The sequence below is a fragment of the Primulina eburnea genome, chromosome 11 (genome assembly GCF_022965805.1).
Source record: "Primulina eburnea isolate SZY01 chromosome 11, ASM2296580v1, whole genome shotgun sequence".
NCBI lineage: Eukaryota > Viridiplantae > Streptophyta > Magnoliopsida > Lamiales > Gesneriaceae > Primulina > Primulina eburnea.
Window position 1 is genome coordinate 36827301 of NC_133111.1, and position 19240 is coordinate 36846540.

At 32.7% G+C, this 19240-nt stretch overlaps 2 protein-coding genes across 2 annotated transcripts; one reads left to right on the forward strand and one right to left on the reverse strand.

Moving 5' to 3' along the window:
• Window positions 1–3877, reverse strand: LOC140805721 (uncharacterized). The gene is made up of 4 exons (XM_073161999.1): window positions 3422–3877; window positions 1302–1340; window positions 541–625; window positions 1–406 (listed from the first exon to the last, which is right to left on the reverse strand). Exons 1-4 carry the CDS (start codon window positions 3815–3817, stop codon window positions 324–326), a joined length of 603 nt encoding a protein of 200 aa, XP_073018100.1. The 5' UTR covers window positions 3818–3877; the 3' UTR covers window positions 1–323.
• Window positions 3878–17863: 13986 nt separating this feature from the next.
• Window positions 17864–18223, forward strand: LOC140805594 (probable calcium-binding protein CML46). The gene has a single exon (XM_073161856.1). It carries the CDS (start codon window positions 17864–17866, stop codon window positions 18221–18223), a length of 360 nt encoding a protein of 119 aa, XP_073017957.1.
• The last annotated feature ends 1017 nt before the right edge of the window (window positions 18224–19240 follow it).

The following is a 19240-nucleotide window of genomic DNA, read 5'->3' on the forward strand; positions in this document are numbered from 1 at the left end:
TTTGGAATTAAGAAACACAAAACTGATCATTAAAGTGAAAAGTCATGAATCAATCATAGTTGAAATTATCATATTGTCTCACTGATGTAACAATAATTGAAAGTACTTTTAGAGACATACCGATCATATTGATAACTGGTGATGAAAAATTTTTGTCCTGAATTTTCCATGCTTCTACTTCAAGAGTTGATTTCCCTTCAACCAACGGAAAACAAGCTACCGATGTTGAAGATACAACGAATCAAAGTAGTAAGTTTACTTACCATCTATCTGAATTTTCCTCGTCGCGTCCTCTCATTATGGAGGGGTAAATACGAAATAGATTATTGAATTTTACATCCGCCAGAATCTTGCCCGTGACGTACATTACCATAAGCTGATAACTCTAGAAGGTCCATATCACGACCTGCACGGACAAATAGAAAGCAGCCGACACCATGAATTCGTAGTTGATATCAGAAATTATTTACTACTATTATTGACAGACAGTTCTTTTTTCCTTATCCATCAGTGTTAAAGATTAGAATAATCTATGTTTACCTGAAACTCGACAGTAAGCGCTCTTCTGGATAAGCTCGGTTTTGGACAACTCAGTACGATTTCCCTTGGATCGGTTAACAGTGGCCTAAATTGGAAAGGGTTACTAGATATAAGCAAACCAGCAACTTGATATTTCAATTTTACTATTATCACATTGCCATTCCCACGGTAGAAGCTCTGTTTGATCTTTTCATTGGTTCATGGAACAGGACTCAGAGGAGTTATTAGAACAGTGATGTGCAATCTAATATTTTAAATAGAAACAAAATGGTGGCGGAGGATTATCAGAAACCATGAAGGGACACATATATGTGGTAACTGTAAAGGAATAGAGTGGCATTAAAAAAGCTACAGTCGAAAAAGTAGAAGGGATAAACCTTCACCAGACATGTAGCTTGAAAACCATAAACTGACAAAAATATGCAATATAGCAACTTAATCAGTTTCAAGTTGTTGGAAATGACGATCTCGTAGCCAATATATATGCATCCACGCATAACATAGTTTTCCGACTAGACTCAGTGGGCTGAACAATTTGACAGATGAGTTGGCATCCAAAATATTGCTGGTATTAGGTTTTACGACATTTTAGTTTACAAGTAAAAATAATAATACTTCCACGACAAACTATCGACCTATTTACCAAATAAAATCACGTTCCAACTGGCGAAGCCAATTATCTTTTCAACTAACGGTGAAGGGAAACATGATACAAACTTTAGAGGTGTTCACATTAACTTATGCAGAAGCCAGCAGATTACCTGAAGCACCTGACAATTTTCTAACGTGCTTTTACCTCCCTGCAAAAATAAAATACTGAATTTGTAAGAATATCATACAAGAATTTCGAAACATGGTGAAACACTGCAACAAGAGTACATGATTCATTTTATTTCTTTTGCTTTTGTCAAGATAAACCCACTATCAGAACATCAAATGCAAGAGATGCAGAAAACTGTCGGAAGTAAAATCCTTTCAACATGGTTGGGGAGAACGGAGACAACTGCTATAGATTTTTGTTTTGTACAGTAAGATCCACCAAAGAAATAGAACTGAAGTCATCTCCATCCTAGGTAGTCTTAAATGTTTATCTACATCCCTATAAATACAGGTCTTCCACAGGACTGCCCCCTCTTCTCACTCACATCTCATTCTTCATTGCATCACATAAGATCCTATAGTTTTGCATGGTTTTCCAACTAGTCTCAAGTAAAAACCACTTCTTAATGAGAATATGCTCCTTTTCAGGCCTTTCTAGGTTTAGCTTTCCTGCCCGTGCATTTTACAGCCAAAAATATATAACATACCTTGTTGAGCAAACATATATTATTATAGTTTTTCAAATTATGATACTTTCAAATTAATATTATATCATCATAACCGACAACCCTTCTTAAATTCTATGTTCGAATCTAAATGAAAAAGATTAGACTTGGCTAATCAGCACCGCCAAAATAAACCATCATGATCCTGACACAATAATACTTGAAAATGTGAGGCTCAAAGCTTACATTTGTAGGTAATACGACCCATTATAAGAGAAACTGAGTCATCATCACTGAAGGAATTCTGGCTTATGATTATTCATGGAGTTTTTTGGTCCTTATGGTTGGAAAGGAATAGAAGAATCTTTGAAGATGAACAAGAGTCGGTTGATCATGTATGGGACAAAGTAAAATTCAGAATTGCAATATGGACGACGAGCATGCAAAAATTCGGTCATTTATGTGTAACAGATGTAGTTAGAGATTGGAATTTAGTTAGGCCGGGACAATAGCTTCAAAGGTGTTACATTTTAGAATATGAAAACGCTGGAGTTAGTTCGGAGCGGATTTCTTATCCGTAATCTATTGTAAACAAAAACAAAATTAATATATAATATTCTAGTTTCTATCAAAAAAAAAAAGTATTTACTTCATCTTCACTTCAGGCATTCGAAAATATTCATCGCATATGTGCTTCTGGTAACTAGAATTTTAGTAACTTATTGAATGTGTCAAGCCATATAGTGTGCTGGTTAGAGCATGGAGAGTAATGTGCAGGTAGGAATCCCATCAAGATGTACCTTTTTTTTCCCCAAAAGGTAATCAAATGATATGGTTGGGCAAGACTCAGACCTCTACCAATGCACACTAAAGCAAAAAATTTGCAAAAGCGGAGAGGCTTCTTTACCTCTAAGCTGAATCAGCTACATCACAAAAAAGATAAGGGCCAGGGGTGGTAATTTGCATCAATTACAGCAGAGGTATATGGCAATAAAGGGGTGTAAATGAACCGAATCGACCTGAATATTAGTTAAATTTTGAAGGCTCGAATTCGACTCGAATTAAGTATTTTCGAGTTCGAATTCGAATCGAAGCTCAAATTTTCTTAATTTTTGGCTCGAATTCGGCTGGAATGAAATTTCGAGTTCGACTAGAAATGTTCAATAATATTTGTAAGTTATTCGAACTATTGTTTAGATAGTAAGGTTCGAGAATGAAGGTTCGAAAACTCGTCTATTGAACAAAATAATTTTGGCTCGAGTTCGATCATGTTTGAGTTCAACTCGAGTTCGATAAAATCGAATATGAATCAAATATTTATCTAGCCGGCTTGAAAAATCGTGAACGATTCATTTACCCTTACATCTGTGCAGATGGCATCCTTCCCATTTTCACAAATATAATCATTGAACTTTCTTTAAATGCGAGATATAAATACATAAACCAGAAGAAAATCCAACTAGGGAAAAAAATAAAAACAAGAACAAGTTGAATAAGAAACAAAAGACTAAGCTTCTATCACTGCACCGCACTCCAACATTGAACTACTTATGAAAAATAAGAATCTATATGGGAACGTGTTAAAAAGTTAACACCCAAAAAGAAAAACGAAATACCTTAGAGTAAGGAATAATATGGTCGTAATCGTGGCAGAGGCAACCAGGGCAACCCACGAGCTTCCTGAACAGAACATTGCCTAAAGGGTCACGGCGCCATCGGTCCGGGTCACGGCCTTTGATTTTCTCTGCCTTCTCCCAACACTGCTGCTTCACGCTGTAAGGGAAGATTCTCGGGTTCGGGTCCGGGTTCGGAGATATTTGCAGGCTCTCGAACAGTGAGAGCTCATCAGTGAAGAGGCCACCGTCGACAAGCGATGCGGCTGAAGGCGGAGGGGAAACGGATCGGGTTCGACGCGAAGCCGACCTGCGAGGCCTCCCGGGTAGCGGGGTCGATTTGGGGAAACGTTTGCTGTTCCCGGGCCTGTCATCTGCGGTATCTGAAGCTGGCCTCATTTGGAAGTTGCCAAAGCCATTTCTGAACCAGATGGCTTATTTTTTCTGGTGGGGAATTTCTCAATTTATCTTTTAATAAAACTAATAATGTAAAATTGATATTTAATTCAATATTTTCACATTTAGATTAACTTCTATATATTATTATTACAAATAATAATTACACCATAAAACTAACTTATCATAGTCTATCTTATATCAAAATTTTATATTTTAATGACTCAAAAATCAACATATAATAATAATGAAATATAATAAATCAGAAAATATGTTTAAAAATCAAATCCGTTTATCATGATTTATATATATATATGTATATATATATATAATCTTTTCGATTATTAATTTACTCTAAACTTTTTCATAAATTAATCTAAAATATCTATAAATTATTGTCGACATCAATAAAATAATATTACTTCAGCCAATTTGCTAACTTTATAATATCAATATACCAATTTGACAACTTAATAAATATATAATTATGTTGTAGTTTGTTTTCTTAAATTTAAGTCTGACTGGATTTCATTTATAACTTTTCTCACTGCATCCAAAATATTGAATTTTCTCTAATAACCGAATACTTTTGTCCGTAAATACTGTATATTTGATTCAATCCATATAAATATCTTATAAAAATACCACATAACTTTCAAGATGGAATTTATCATATCGATGCTATATTCATGCATGTTCGAAATGTGAATCATAGTATTCATTCATGTAGGAATTGGAATGACAATTTGGCGAAATTAGAACAGATTTGACCAATCACAAAATCCAAGGAAAAAATAAAAAATGAACGATGACCCGAAACTTGACCGGTCCTATTCAGGATGGACCCTGTAAACACATTAATCATCAAACAAGTATCTTATTTTGGTAAATAATATGTCTATTGTGAGACGGTCTTACGAATATTTATCTGTGAGATGGGTCAACCTTATTGATATGCACAATAAAAAGTAATAATCTTAGCATAAAAAGTAATACTTTTTCATAGATGACCCAAATAAGATATATGTCTCACAAAATACGACTCGTGAGACCGTCTCACGCAAGTTTTTGACATTGATAAATACACCATAAAAATAATCCAAAAATAAATACATTCTGTTGAAATAATATATTTTAATATGGAAAAAGTAATAGTTGAATATTTGAATGTTGAAAATAAGAGTTGTAAAGTTAGAAATTTGTGTGTGATGATGTAGGTAATGATGTATTTTATTTTTGGATTATGTGTAATGAAACTCTATAAATAGATCTCTCATTTGTGAAGAAAATCACAATTGAGTAGAGATAAAAATATTATAAAGTGTGTAGTTTGGTAAATTTTGAGAGTTTGAGATTTTTACTTTTTACCATAAATTTTTACTTTTTCACAACACGTTATCAGCACGAAGCTCTAAAAGTCCTACATACTTTTCCAAGCTCCAAACAGAAGAAAAAGGTAACAAAAGTAATTATATTTATTTTACTGTTATTTATTTATTGTGTATTTATTTAATATACAATATAATGTTATTATTAGAAATAATAAAAATAAATTTTTCATAAACTTGTTATAAATCCTGGGAGGATGTTAAGACGACATCCCACACTCCCGGTAAGGGATACGACAAGTATAAAAGCCTATAAGGTTTTTAAACAAAATAAATTATGACACTCATTATAATATTATGATATGATATACATAATTATTTAAACATGTCTAATATTATATACATCATATTATTACCATAAAATTATACAAATACATACATTTATTTTTTTGTACACCAACGGTCATAAACGGTAACAAACGGCTAGTTTTTGCCCTATAAATATCATCTCACAAACACATTCAATCACTCCAACTTTCTCTTCTTCTCTAAAAATTATTCATCATTAAATTTTTCGAAGAAAAAAGAAGATGGCTTTCTCAAGGATATTTTTAATTATTTTGGTTATCATACTCACGAGTCTTGTATTTATCGGAGAATATCCTCCTCGTGCGTTTTCTTTATTTTTACAAATACTTGTACTTTTTGTTTATCCGTTACTTTGTATTGCAATATTTATTAACTAATAAAATGCATCGTAATTTTTTTAGTACCACCATGTCAAATTTAACAAAGCTCGAATTTATTGCGCTCGACATCACGGGAAAGAATTATATGCCATAGACTCTAGATGTAGAAATGCATCTTGAGTCATTGGGTCTAAGCGAGACCATTAAAGAAAATGGCATATGCACGTCACAAGAAAAGGCAAGAGCCATGATATTTTTGCGTCGACATCTCGACGATGGATTGAAATGTGAATATCTGACTGAAAAAAATCCCATGGCTTTGTGGAAGGGATTAAAAGAAAGATTTGAACATATAAGGGAAGTTATACTTCCGACCGCCGGGATGAATGGAATACATTGAGATTCCAAGATTTTAAAAAAGTCAGTGATTACAATTCGGCGATGTATAGAATAATCTCGCAATTAAAATTTTGTGGACATGAGGTCACAGAATCTGAGATGCTTGAAAAAACATTTTCCACATTTCATGCATCAAATATTACTTTACAGCAACAATATAGAGTACGTGGATTTGCGAGATATTTTGAGCTCATCGCCTGTCTTCTTGTGGCGGAAAAGAACAATGAGCTATTAATGAGAAATCATCAGTCCCGACCCACTGGATCAACATCATTTCCCGAAGTAAATGCTGTAAGTAAAAATGAATAAACCTCGGAACCAAAATCAAATTCATAGACAAGATTTTGGTCGAGGTCGAGGTCGAGGTCGAGGTCGAGGTCGTGGACGTGGACGTGGAATTGGCCGTGGTCGTGGTCGAGGCCGTGGTTTTGAAAATAATAGAGATAGTTATTTTTATAACTCATCTCAAAAGAGCGTCTCAAACCATCCACAGAAAAGGCATCATGAGAATACAAGTATTAATGAGAATCACTCAAAAAGATATGAAAGTTCTTGTTACAGATGTGGTACTCCAGGACATTGGTCCAAAGTTTGTCGAGCCCCTGAGCACCTTTGTAAACTTTATAAAGAATCGTTAAAGGGGAAAGAAAAGGAGACCAACTTCACTGAACGCAGTGACCGTTTGAGTGATTCAACTCATCTTGATACTGGTGATTTTATGAATGATTTCTCTGGAAATGATCAACATGTTGGTAGGATAGAAATGAACAATTTTGATGCTGCAGATTTTCTCAATGATTTTTCTGAAAATGAACAATATAGTGGTAGAATATAAATGTACAATAATTTGTTTTTCATGTATTCATATAATAATGTTTTATTGTACAATTATGATATGTGTTATATTTATATATGTATTGTCAGTAATTTTATTTCATTGCATTTTTTTTTTGAAGTACAAATATGGAAAATGCTATGAGCAAAGCTGAAGTTTGCATACCCGATAGTGGTACAACGCACACTATCCTCCGAGATAAAAGATATTTCTTGGAACTAAAACCAACAAAAACAACGGTGAACACAATATCAGGTCATGTAGACTTGATTAAAGGATGTGGTAAAGCACAATTTTTGTTACCTAATGGTACAAAATTTTTGATCAATGATGCTTTATATTCACCACAATCGAAAAGAAATTTGTTGAGTTTTAATGATATATATTCCCATGGGTATGATACTCAAACAATGAATGAAGGGAATGAGAAATATATGTGTCTTATCACATATAAATCAGGAAAGAAATATGTGATTGAAAAACTATCAATGCTCCCTACTGGATTGCATTATACACATATAAGTCCCATTGAATCAAACATGGTAGTTGATAATTTCTCGATATTAACCAATTGGCATGATCGATTGGGACATCCTGGTTCAACAATGATGCGAAGAATTATAGAAAATACACATGGTCATCTACTGAAAGACCAGAAGATCTTTCAGAATAATAAGTTTCAATGTAAAGCATGTTCTCTTGGAAAACTTATTATAAGACCATCACCAGTCAAAATACAAACTGAATCACCAATGTTTCTTGAACGTATTCAGGGTGATATTTGTGGACCAATCCATCCACCATGTGGACCATTCATATAGTTTATGGTATTGATTGATGCCTCCAGCAGATGGTCACATGTATGTTTATTGTCAACTCGAAATGTTGCATTTGCAAGATTACTTGCTCAAATAATAAAATTGAGGAATCAATTTCCCGATTATACAATCAAGAAAATTAGACTTGATAATGCTGGTGAATTTACTTCCCAGACTTTCAATGATTATTGTATGTCTATGGGAATCATTGTTGAGCATCATGTTGCTCATGTACATACACAGAATGGATTGGCTGAATCATTGATTAAACGTCTGCAAATGATTGCTAGACCAATGATTATGAAAACAAAGCTTCCTATTTCTATATGGGGACATGCAATTTTACATGCTGCTTCATTAATTCGCATCAGACCAAGTGCATATCATAAATACTCCCCATTGCAGCTTGCATTTGGTAAAGAACCAGACATTTCTCATCTGAGAATTTTTGGATGTATGGTGTATGTGCCTATTGCACCACCACAACGAAAGAAAATGGGACTTAAAGAAAGGTTGGAATTTATATCGGTTATGATAGTCCATCAATCATTCGATATCTTGAACCTCAGACAGGAGATGTGTTCACAGCACGTTTTGCTGATTGTCATTTTAATGAGGAAATCTTCCCAATGTTAGGGGGAGAACAAAAACATACCGAAAAAGCAATTACATGGTATGTATCATCATTGTTACATCTGGATCCAAGAACAAAACAATGTGAAAAAGATGTACAACAAATTGTACACTTGCAAAGAATAGCAAATCAAATACCAGATGCATTTGCAGACACAAAAGGGGTAACTAAATCATATATACATGCTGCAAATGCCCCTGCTCGAATTGAAATTCCAAAGAAACAAATGGAAGATACTCATGATGTCATTAAACGCCTGAAGTGTGGAAGGCCAGTCGGTTTCAAGGATAAAAATCCTCGAAAAAGAAAATTCATAGAGAAACACGATGATCACAAAATAAAGAATGATGTTTCTGAAGAAACACATGATGATCACAAAATAGAGAATGATGTTCCTGAAGAAACATATGATGATGCAAATGTTCTGTCAGAACCACAAACTGACGAGAATCATGAAATCTCTATCAATTACATTAATACTGGAAAAATATGGAACCGAAAAGATATAGATGAAATTGATGATATATTTTCTTATAATGTGGCAATCGACATCATAAATGATAATGAAGATCATGAACCAAAATCTTTTGGTGAATGTAAAAATCGGCAGGACTGGATAAAATGGAAAGAAGCCATCCAGGTTGAATTGGATTCGCTAAATAAACGTAATGTTTTTGGACCTATAGTCCTTACACCTGAAGTTGTAAAACCTGTTGGATACAAATGGGTTTTTATTCGAAAGCGAAATGAGAAAAATGAAATAGTAAGATATAAAGCTCGACTTGTTGCACAAGGTTTTTCTCAAAGGCCTGGAATTGATTATGAAAAAACGTATTCTCCTGTGATGGATGCAATTACGTTTCGGTATTTGATTAGCTTGGCGGTATCTGAAAATTTAGAAATGCGTCTTATGGAGGTTGTTACAGCTTACTTATATGGATCACTTGATAGTAATATATATATGAAAATCCCTGAAGGATTTAAGATGCCTGAAGCACAAAGTTCAAAACCCAGAGAATGTTATTCTGTGAAATTACAAAGATCATTATATGGGTTAAAGCAATCAGGTCGAATGTGGTATAATCGACTAAGTGATCACTTGATCAAAAAGGGATATGTAAATAATTCAACATGCCCTTGTGTTTTCATTAAGAAAACAACATCCGGATGCGTAATTATTGCTGTATATGTTGATGATTTAAACATCATTGGAACGAATAAGGAAATTCAAGAAGTTGTGATATACTTGAAGGAAGAATTTGAAATGAAGGATCTTGGAAAAACCAAGTATTGTCTGGGTTTACAAATTGAACAAAAAGAATGTGGAATGTTTGTTCACCAGACAAATTATACAGAAAAGATCCTTAAACGTTTTAATATGGATAAAGCAAATCCATTAAGTACTCCAATGGTTGTTAGATCATTAAACATAGAAAAGGATCCATTCCGTTCATGTGAAGATGATGAAGATATTCTTGGTCCAGAAGTACCATATCTAAGTGTCATTGGTGCCCTTATGTACCTTACAAATTGTACAAGGCCTGATATATCTTTTGTCGTGAATCTGTTGGCAAGATTTAGCTCATATCCAACAAAGAGACACTGGAACGGAATTAAACATATATTCCGTTATCTACGAGGAACGACAGACTTGGGACTTTTGTATTCAAAAGATGCTAATCCAAGTATAATTGGTTATGCCGATGCTGGATACTTATCTGATCCACACAAGGCACGTTCCCAAACTGGATATGTATTTACTCGTGGAGGCACTGCAATATCTTGGCGTTCACAGAAACAAACGCTCGTAACAACTTCATCAAATCATGCCGAGATTATTGCACTATATGAAGCAAGTCGTGAATGTGTGTGGTTAAAATCAATGACCCAACATATCCAAATTTCATGCGTATTATCATTCGATGAGAAGCCTGTGATACTATATGAAGATAATGCTGCATGTGTTGCTCAAATGAAAGAAGGATACATAAAAAGCGACATAACTAAACATATTCCTCCTAAGTTCTTCGCATTCACCAAGGAGCTTGAGAAGAATAAATGTATTGATGTTCGTCATATTCAATCAAGTGAAAACTCATCAGATCTCTTCACAAAGGCACTTCCTACGTCAATATTCAGAAAGCACATATATAATATTGGGATGCGCAATCTACGAAATCTGTGAAGAATTATTCATGTCAACATCAGGGGGAGTTTACGTGACTGCACTCTATTTCCCTTACTATGGTTTTTATCCCAATGGGTTTTTCCAAGTAAGGTTTTTAACGAGGCAGTACAAAACACGTAATGAAGACATCATCGTATCATGATCATCATCACAAGGGGGAGTGTTGAAATAATATATTTTAATATGGAAAAAGTAATAGTTGAATATTTGAATGTTGAAAATAAGAGTTGTAAAGTTAGAAATTTGTGTTTGATGATGTAGGTAATGATGTATTTTATTTTTGGATTATGTGTAATGAAACTCTATAAATAGATCTCTCATTTGTGAAGAAAATCACAATTGAGTAGAGAGAAAAATATTATAAAGTGTGTAGTTTGGTAAATTTTGAGAGTTTGAGATTTTTACTTTTTACCATAAATTTTTACTTTTTCACAACACATTCATCAAAATCAAACCATAACATTTTAATAATAATTTTTATTATTATTATTATATTGTGAATTAAGGTTAGGGAATATAATAACGCGTATGACATTATGATAATTCAAATTACGTTTCATATATATGTAATATAATTTTTATTTTTAACGTACGTACTTAGGTTAGTTACGTTATTTATAATTCCAAATGAGAAATACGATATAGTTATTCAAATTGCATTAAAAATTATATGTCTTGACAAAGTATCATTAATAGTTATGCATGGATGAAATAATTAAATCAAATCCATAAATAATATAATAGTGCAAAAACAAATAAAATAATATAATTGGAGTAGTTAACCCATTATCTATATTTGAATTTGAATTTTGAAAATGGATAATAAAATAATTACTTTGACCAAAACAATATAAGATAAAGTTCAAATATGCAAAATGGTAAAGAGGATACTTGAAAAAAAAAGTAGATATTTTGTGAGACGGTTTCACGGATTTTTATCTGTGAGACGTGTCAATCCTACCGATATTCACAATAATATATTTGTAATTCTTAACGTACGTACTTAGGTTAGTTGCGTTATTTATAATTCCAAATGAGAAATACGATATAATTATTCAAATTGCATTAAAAATGATATGTTTTGAAAAAGTATCATCAATAGTTATGCATGAATGAAATAATTAAATCAAATAAATAAATAATATAATAGTGAAAAAACAAATAAAATAATATAATAGGAGTAGTTAACCCATTATCTATATTTGAATTTGAATTTGAATTTGACTTTTGAAAATGGATAATAAAATAATTACTTTGACCAAAAAAATAAGATAAAGTTCAAATATGCAAAACGGTAAAGATGATACGTAAAAAAAAAGAGTAAAAAATAATCCATCCAAAGAGTAGAAAGGTCGACCTTATCTAGATGATTTTGGCAAAAACTTGTGTGAGATGATCTCATGGGTCGTATTTGTGAGACAGATCTCTTATTTGGATCACTCATGAATAAGTATTACTTTTTATGTTAAGAGTATTACTTTTTATTTTGAACATAGGTAGGGTTGACTCGTCTCACAGATTATGATCTGTGAGACGGTCTCATATGAGACTCACTCGAGTATTATAGCATCAAATGGAGGATTCTATAATGTGTTTCCATTCATTATCTTTTAAAGGCGAGTTTCTTGACACCAATTTCAATGCGCATTACATATAATATGGGGGAGTGGGTTTTTTTTAAAATAATTTAATTTTTAAAATTAATTTCAAAAATAATTTTAAAAAAAAAGTTGTGCAAGAATACCTCAATCCGCGCTTACGAAGAACGGACACTGCTCAACGTGAGCAACGTCCGTTCTTCGTAAGCACGGACGGTGCTCCACGTCCGCGCGACGAAATATTTAGCGACAGAATATATATCAAAATCTTCGCTAAAACTGAATCAGCGACGGTTCAAAAACCTTCCCTAATTTTAGCGACGGTTTAAAATTGTCGCCAATTTTAGCGCTATGCCGAAATTTTGATATATTCATTAACGGCGTACATTGCACGACCGTCGCTCATTAGAGCGACGGTTGTGGAACCGTCGTTGATTCAATTTTAGCGATGGTTTTGATATATATTCTGTCGCTAGATATTCCATCGCGCGGACGTGGAGCACCGTCCGTGCTTACGAAGCACGGACGCTGCTCCACGAGCATCCGTGCTTCGTATATCAGCGTCCGTGCTTCGTAAGCGCAGGATTGAGGTATTCTTGCACACCTTTTTTTAAAAATATTATTTTTGAATTTAGTTTTAAAAATTAAATTATTTAAAAAAAAAATCCCCCATGGGGGAGTGGGTTCCGTGAAATCGAGAATATAAATGAATTGAGTTGGTTCGAAAAACATTTTATTAGCATTCGAATTTATCCAATTTGAACAGAATTCGAATGTGTTTGAAATTTTTTAGAATCAAATTCGTGTCCAAATTATATTGTTCGATTGTTAGCAAGCCGCTCGCATGAATATATCTATTTCGAGCCGAACTTGAGCTTAAAATTTTTCAACATATTTTTCTCGATTCGGTATGTTTACGGCTCTAAGTGATAGGATTTTTTTGGCAAGCAGTCATTTGAAGTTTTAGTAAATTGAAAGAGCTATATATGTAATTTTCATTTGGTACCAAAACAGTTTTTATGTGTCCAATATTCCTAATAATATAGTGTAAAATAGTAAAGATAGCAAATATATACATTAATATTCAATAATTCTTTTTATTACTCTGATACTCCCCCATACAATTACTTTAGTGTAATTGTGTTCAAATTTTCATCCATGCTTAAAAAAGTTTTGTGACCACATCGATTGATCAGAACAGTAAATATTTTTAAAAATAAAAATAATCACTTAGTTTTCAAATAACTAAACAATCATAGATGTTTCGACTGTAAATTGCTCAAAAATCCTCAAAAGTAAACAAAAATTTATTTTCAATCTCTGTTTCCAGAAGAATTTGTTTGAACTCTATGAATCACATGTCTTTTCTAATATGAAAATCAGTATAAAATATTAAAAATATTATAATGATATAAGATATTTGAGTACTAATTGTTTCAGATCTAGTATTAATATATGATGTTGAGTACTCAAACATGTATATTAAATATACACATAAAAATGTGTTGGAACTCTCTGAGCCACATGTCTTTTTTTGGATGAAAAATGGTACGCAACATTAAAAATATGATATTAATACATGATATTTGAATATCAATTATTTGAGATCTAGTACTTACACATGACTTTGAATACCAAAACATATATAACAAATATTGGTGTTGAAGATAAATTAGTCTTTTCGGATGAAAATGGGTACAAAACAATAAAAAGATTGTATCCATAAATTATATTTGAATATAAATGTTTTATATCTGATACAAAAGATAAAATGTAAGACCCAAAGCTTACTGGTTTACCAAAAATTATAGCTGGTAGTAATTATGCAAATAAAAGACGATGGTGAACTAAAATCTTTAAATCGTACTGCAGTTCAAACGCTATACTTCGATCGTTATACCCACCAAGGACAATTATTGTACTCCACCAATCTCTGTTTCAATAATTTCACTCATTGTATAAATGAGAATTGAACTCATAACATTGGTCCTGATATCCATTTTTAGGATCAAATGTTTATCACTAGGCCAAAATTTATAGTGTTTAGTTAAGACGCAAATTTATTTCATTATACTTGTGGCAGCGCAAAGTGCAACTAATGGAGTGCTAATGGATTGAGTTGCTAGGCTCATGAGTCCGAGGAAGTGCGTGTCTATTTTTCTAGTACTGTCTCATAACCCTTAAAAAGAATTCTTACATTTTCCCTACCACGGGCCATGTCCATAGTAGAGATAATACCCGTTAAGCTCTGGCGTCACTCTTTTACGCCTATCTAGCCAACCCGCTTAACTCAACATTCCCTACCCAAGAAATATAAAAATATGTTTATTGCGATATTTGAATTCATGAACTCTCTCTGATACAACTTGTTATGATCGAAAATAAATTTGGAAAAAGTGAATAAATTTATCTCAACAATTATTTAGGTTGGATTAGCAACACTAAAATGAAATTCTTGTCAGTTGGGTTCTCAGTACGTTAACTAATAAAAACTTTACGAAAAATAGAGTGATTTAGACTTGTTTGAACAAAATAACTTGTCAGTTGGGTTATCGAATGAAAGTTAAAATAGGAAATTGAAAAGTAGATTGGCATGAGTTTGTTTGTGAATGTTTGTAGAATTCAATACTTTTATGTCACATCTTCATCCTCGTAGAAGGTTAACACTAAAATACTTTAGTAATTACAATCAATTTGAAATCACTCACTTCAGTAGGACTTGACACTATTTAATTATAAAACAATAAGACTTCTTACTCTCAATTACATAGATTTCACATAGAAATTCTAAGCACGAATTCATCATCAAATTAGCAAATAATCACTTATCAACATGTGCTTGCTTTTATTTGTTTGGCTCACATAAAGCTTTTTCAAGAAGATACAATAGACCAGTTAATTCAAAATATTCAGTGAGTTCAAGAGCTTAAGAGGTTTGTAAAACTGATCTATTTATAGATTTCATCTGCAACAGTAATCTTTATAAATCATATATCTGTTTCCAAATACAGATGTCTTTTGTCATGTCATCGTACTTTCTAACATGTTCTGGTAGTGTGCGTGAATCCTAACATTATGTTAAGAATCAGTGACTGTTGGAACGGAAAAAGTTATCCGATACTTTCAGCAGGGCTCTGACTCTTAATCACAGATTATATTAATATTCTTCATAGAATATTAGGATTTGGACTGACTGATGGAGTGGAAAATCCTTAGATCAATTTATCTATCAGTTCTCTTACACTATCAGTTTAGCTCGGTAGTTAGTTAGACTCATAGAAAATTTTTGCTCATGAATATTCAGTTTTTTCTTGAATTAAGTTAGCTCAGACTCTGTAATTATCTGTTGGATCAACAACCTTGTTAAATCACTAAAACTTACATGTTTTGAGTATATAAATGGAACCATTTTATTAATATCAACATTTGTTACACATGTTTGAGTTCTAAAAAATAATACATTAGTACTAGATCTGAAACAATTGATATAAAAATATCATATATTAATATCATATTTTCAATGTTTTATACTCATTTTCATCCGAAATAACAAATGTCATTAATACCAGTATTTGATATATATATATATATATATATATATATATATATATATATATATATATATATATATAATTAACAGATCTGTAATAGACAGATCTGTAATAGCTGATATTCAAATATCATATATCAATACCATATTTAAAATTTTTGTACCGATTTTCATTCGAGAAAATATATGTGAAGTCAGATAGTGTAAACACATATTTTGTTGTGAATCAAATGCATACACATAATTTTTGACAAGAAATAAATACAAATTTAATTTTAAATGTGCGAATTTAAATCAAATTTACCCATGTTTCTATTCTTAAAAGAAATCCACGAGAATTTTTTTTAAAAAAATTCTTTGAAAATTACAGATGAATACATTTTAAGTTCCAAATATTCTTTGAAAATTACAGATGAATACATTTAAGTTCCCCAATTTATTTTCTTAATATATATTCATAATATTTTTTAAAAAAATACCAAAAACACACAAAATATTTTGATAACCCATCACCGGTGCTGCACATGGTAACTTTTTCCAACCTCAAATTCCTAAGAAATTTACTTACCACGTCCCTGGAAGTGTCGATGATAAATAGCCATGTAGGTCAATGAAGACTGGCAACTTTACATCGAAATAATACACATCCCTCCGAATTTTCGTGCCTAATAATTTGAAAATTTTCCTTATTATAAGTAGATTTTTGGATGTATCTATATATGCTATTAATAAATATTTATGGTAAATCAAATACTTTTTTTGTGTGTAAAATATACTTATTAGTATGTAATCTTTTTAAATACATATTATTACAAAAAACCTTAATTTGTCCCAATGGAACTTTCTTCATTCGCAAGCCTAGTGTGTAAGGTCTCATCGATGGTTGATGTCATGGTTCGGGTCAATGCAATTGCCACTATACAATGAACCTTATAGCAATTATTTTGTTCCGTTTCCACTTTATTTTAACTCATGTGAGACAAAAGTATTACAAACACCTCTTCTTCAGATCATGAAGTCCTCGTCGTGGCCTGACCCTCGATTCACTGTCACCACGAATCTAGAGATGACTTCTATGGACATAGTAAGTACCTCACCCCACTTGGTTCAAGAAGTGACTCACACTCATGTAACACTTTGCCTTATATTGCACTTATTTCTCAATGTTACTATTGGTGACTGTCTTTAATATCATTTTGTCACAGCCCAGACCTAAGCTCGTGCAAGCACTCGTGCAAGCACGACTACACAATGAGCCCTTTATACTAATTATTGTGTATTTATATGTCTTCGCTTCACGAAAATGAACTCAAGTTACTCTAATAGTCACTTGTAAGCTATGATAAATTATTTTATCTAACGACATGTGACTAGAGGTATTATTACACTTGATGTGTCGTACCGAATTAAAATTAACCTCACGACTTAAATACTTTAATCTTTAGGACGCTTATAAATAGGTCAATCGGCATAATTTCTAGCAATAGTGGAGCAAGTTAATTTCATTTACAGCTTATTTAAAAAAACAGAGTAAGTTTTCATCCACTTTCAGCAAGTCGGAAATGTGCTTTTTTTGTACATGTTCTGTGACCATGATCAATCATAGGATGCTAGACTCCGGAGTTTTTGGTGAGTCTCCTCGAATTATTGCCCACCAACTTTCAACAAGAAAGTTTTTAAATTTCTCAAGAAACTTCACCAATATTTCTCACATTTGGTTCCACTATAAAAGAGCACGTCATGCATCCCAAATCCATATATCTACACAACTCAATTAGCGTATATCTATCTATTCTATGTGATGAATTCGAAGATGTCAGCAAAAATAGGTAACATTGCATCAAATCTCATTTCATTTATTTATTTCATCCTATGGTGTGTACTCTTCAGCTGGATATTTGCATTCCAAGACTTTTACTTTTGTTTCCGGGATCTATTCCAAATATTTCACTGCGAACGATAAAATTCCGACTCCTAGAATCTCAAAAAATAGTTGCCCGCAACACGCCAATGAATGTGGATATCGAAGATATTGAAATAGTCTTCGAGACACTGGGAATGGACTGCGACGCTAAGAAGGTAAACCGACACCATAAAATGGGAAGACAAAGGTCAAATATTGAGGTGGGAAGTGTGTTTGATAAGGTCCAGCCTTGTTTTGATGAAGTTAAAGAAGCATTTAACATATTTGATGGAAACAATGATGGTTTCATAGATGCAAATGAGTTGGAGAAAGTAATAAACTCAATGGGATTCATGAGATTCTCTAAAGAAGAATACCAAAGAATGATAATGGCTTTTGATTATAATGGTGATGGGATGATTGATTTTGGGGAATTTGTAAAGCTCATGGAAGATTGCTCTTATTAACTTGACCATCAAATTTGGCTTTTTTTGTCTTTCTTTCTTTCTTAAATCTTTCAACATTTTGAATTATTGCATGATATTGTACAAATGGTCTTCTATATAGGTAGTAAACTACTTGGTAGATTCCATTTTTATATCCTTAAAAATGTTGAAAGCTTGTGGGAAATATTAATATATATTACTTTGTTCACATTTGGTTATACTTTTTTAAGGCAAGACAAACAAGGTAGGATAACTAAACAAATAAGAGATTCTATTCCCACATTAAATCCTGACTAAGAATAAAATCAAAACATGTGTTCTACACATCTACAACTGTTTTTTAAAAAATCTCCAGGTAAATTCTGCGCCTTTGAGAGCGACTTGCGCCACGACTTAAACTCGACGTTCTTCATGGTTAAATCTCCAAGTCTAGGCAACTCGCTCAGCATTTCTCTCAGAAATCAAATCGTTCGCATTACCATCCTCAGATGAATTTGGCATTGCATTTCTTGAAATCTGACCAAGCGAGCCCAACAGCTCCGATTCATCCAGACCGATCGGTTACCATGTTTCGCTAACGCGTCCATCGAAATTCTTGATCTGTACCATGGTTCGATCCTTTGTTAACCACGTGTAACGCACGTACACTTTCCTAGTAAATTATAAATATATACATCGTATATAAGAGAAGGTACATAATTGATCATTTAACGAGATCCTCTTCTTTCTTTCCTGCTTCTTCCAACTCTCTCAAACCCCCAACTCTTTGCTCAATCTCTTCGATCAACTCCTCGTGCCACAGCTCCGATCTCGCTGATTCTTCAAGCTCTTCTTGCAGCAATAATCCATATTGTGAATACAACATGTTCAAATTTTTGCTAGGACAATAATTAGGTTCCACACGTAGTAACATTATATGTAAAAGTTACCAAAACTAATTCAAATTAACGACGATATTAATTAAATCAATACCGTCTCATAGACCCAATGTTCTGAATGATAATATGGATCCTAAACCATGATCCATTTGGTGAAACA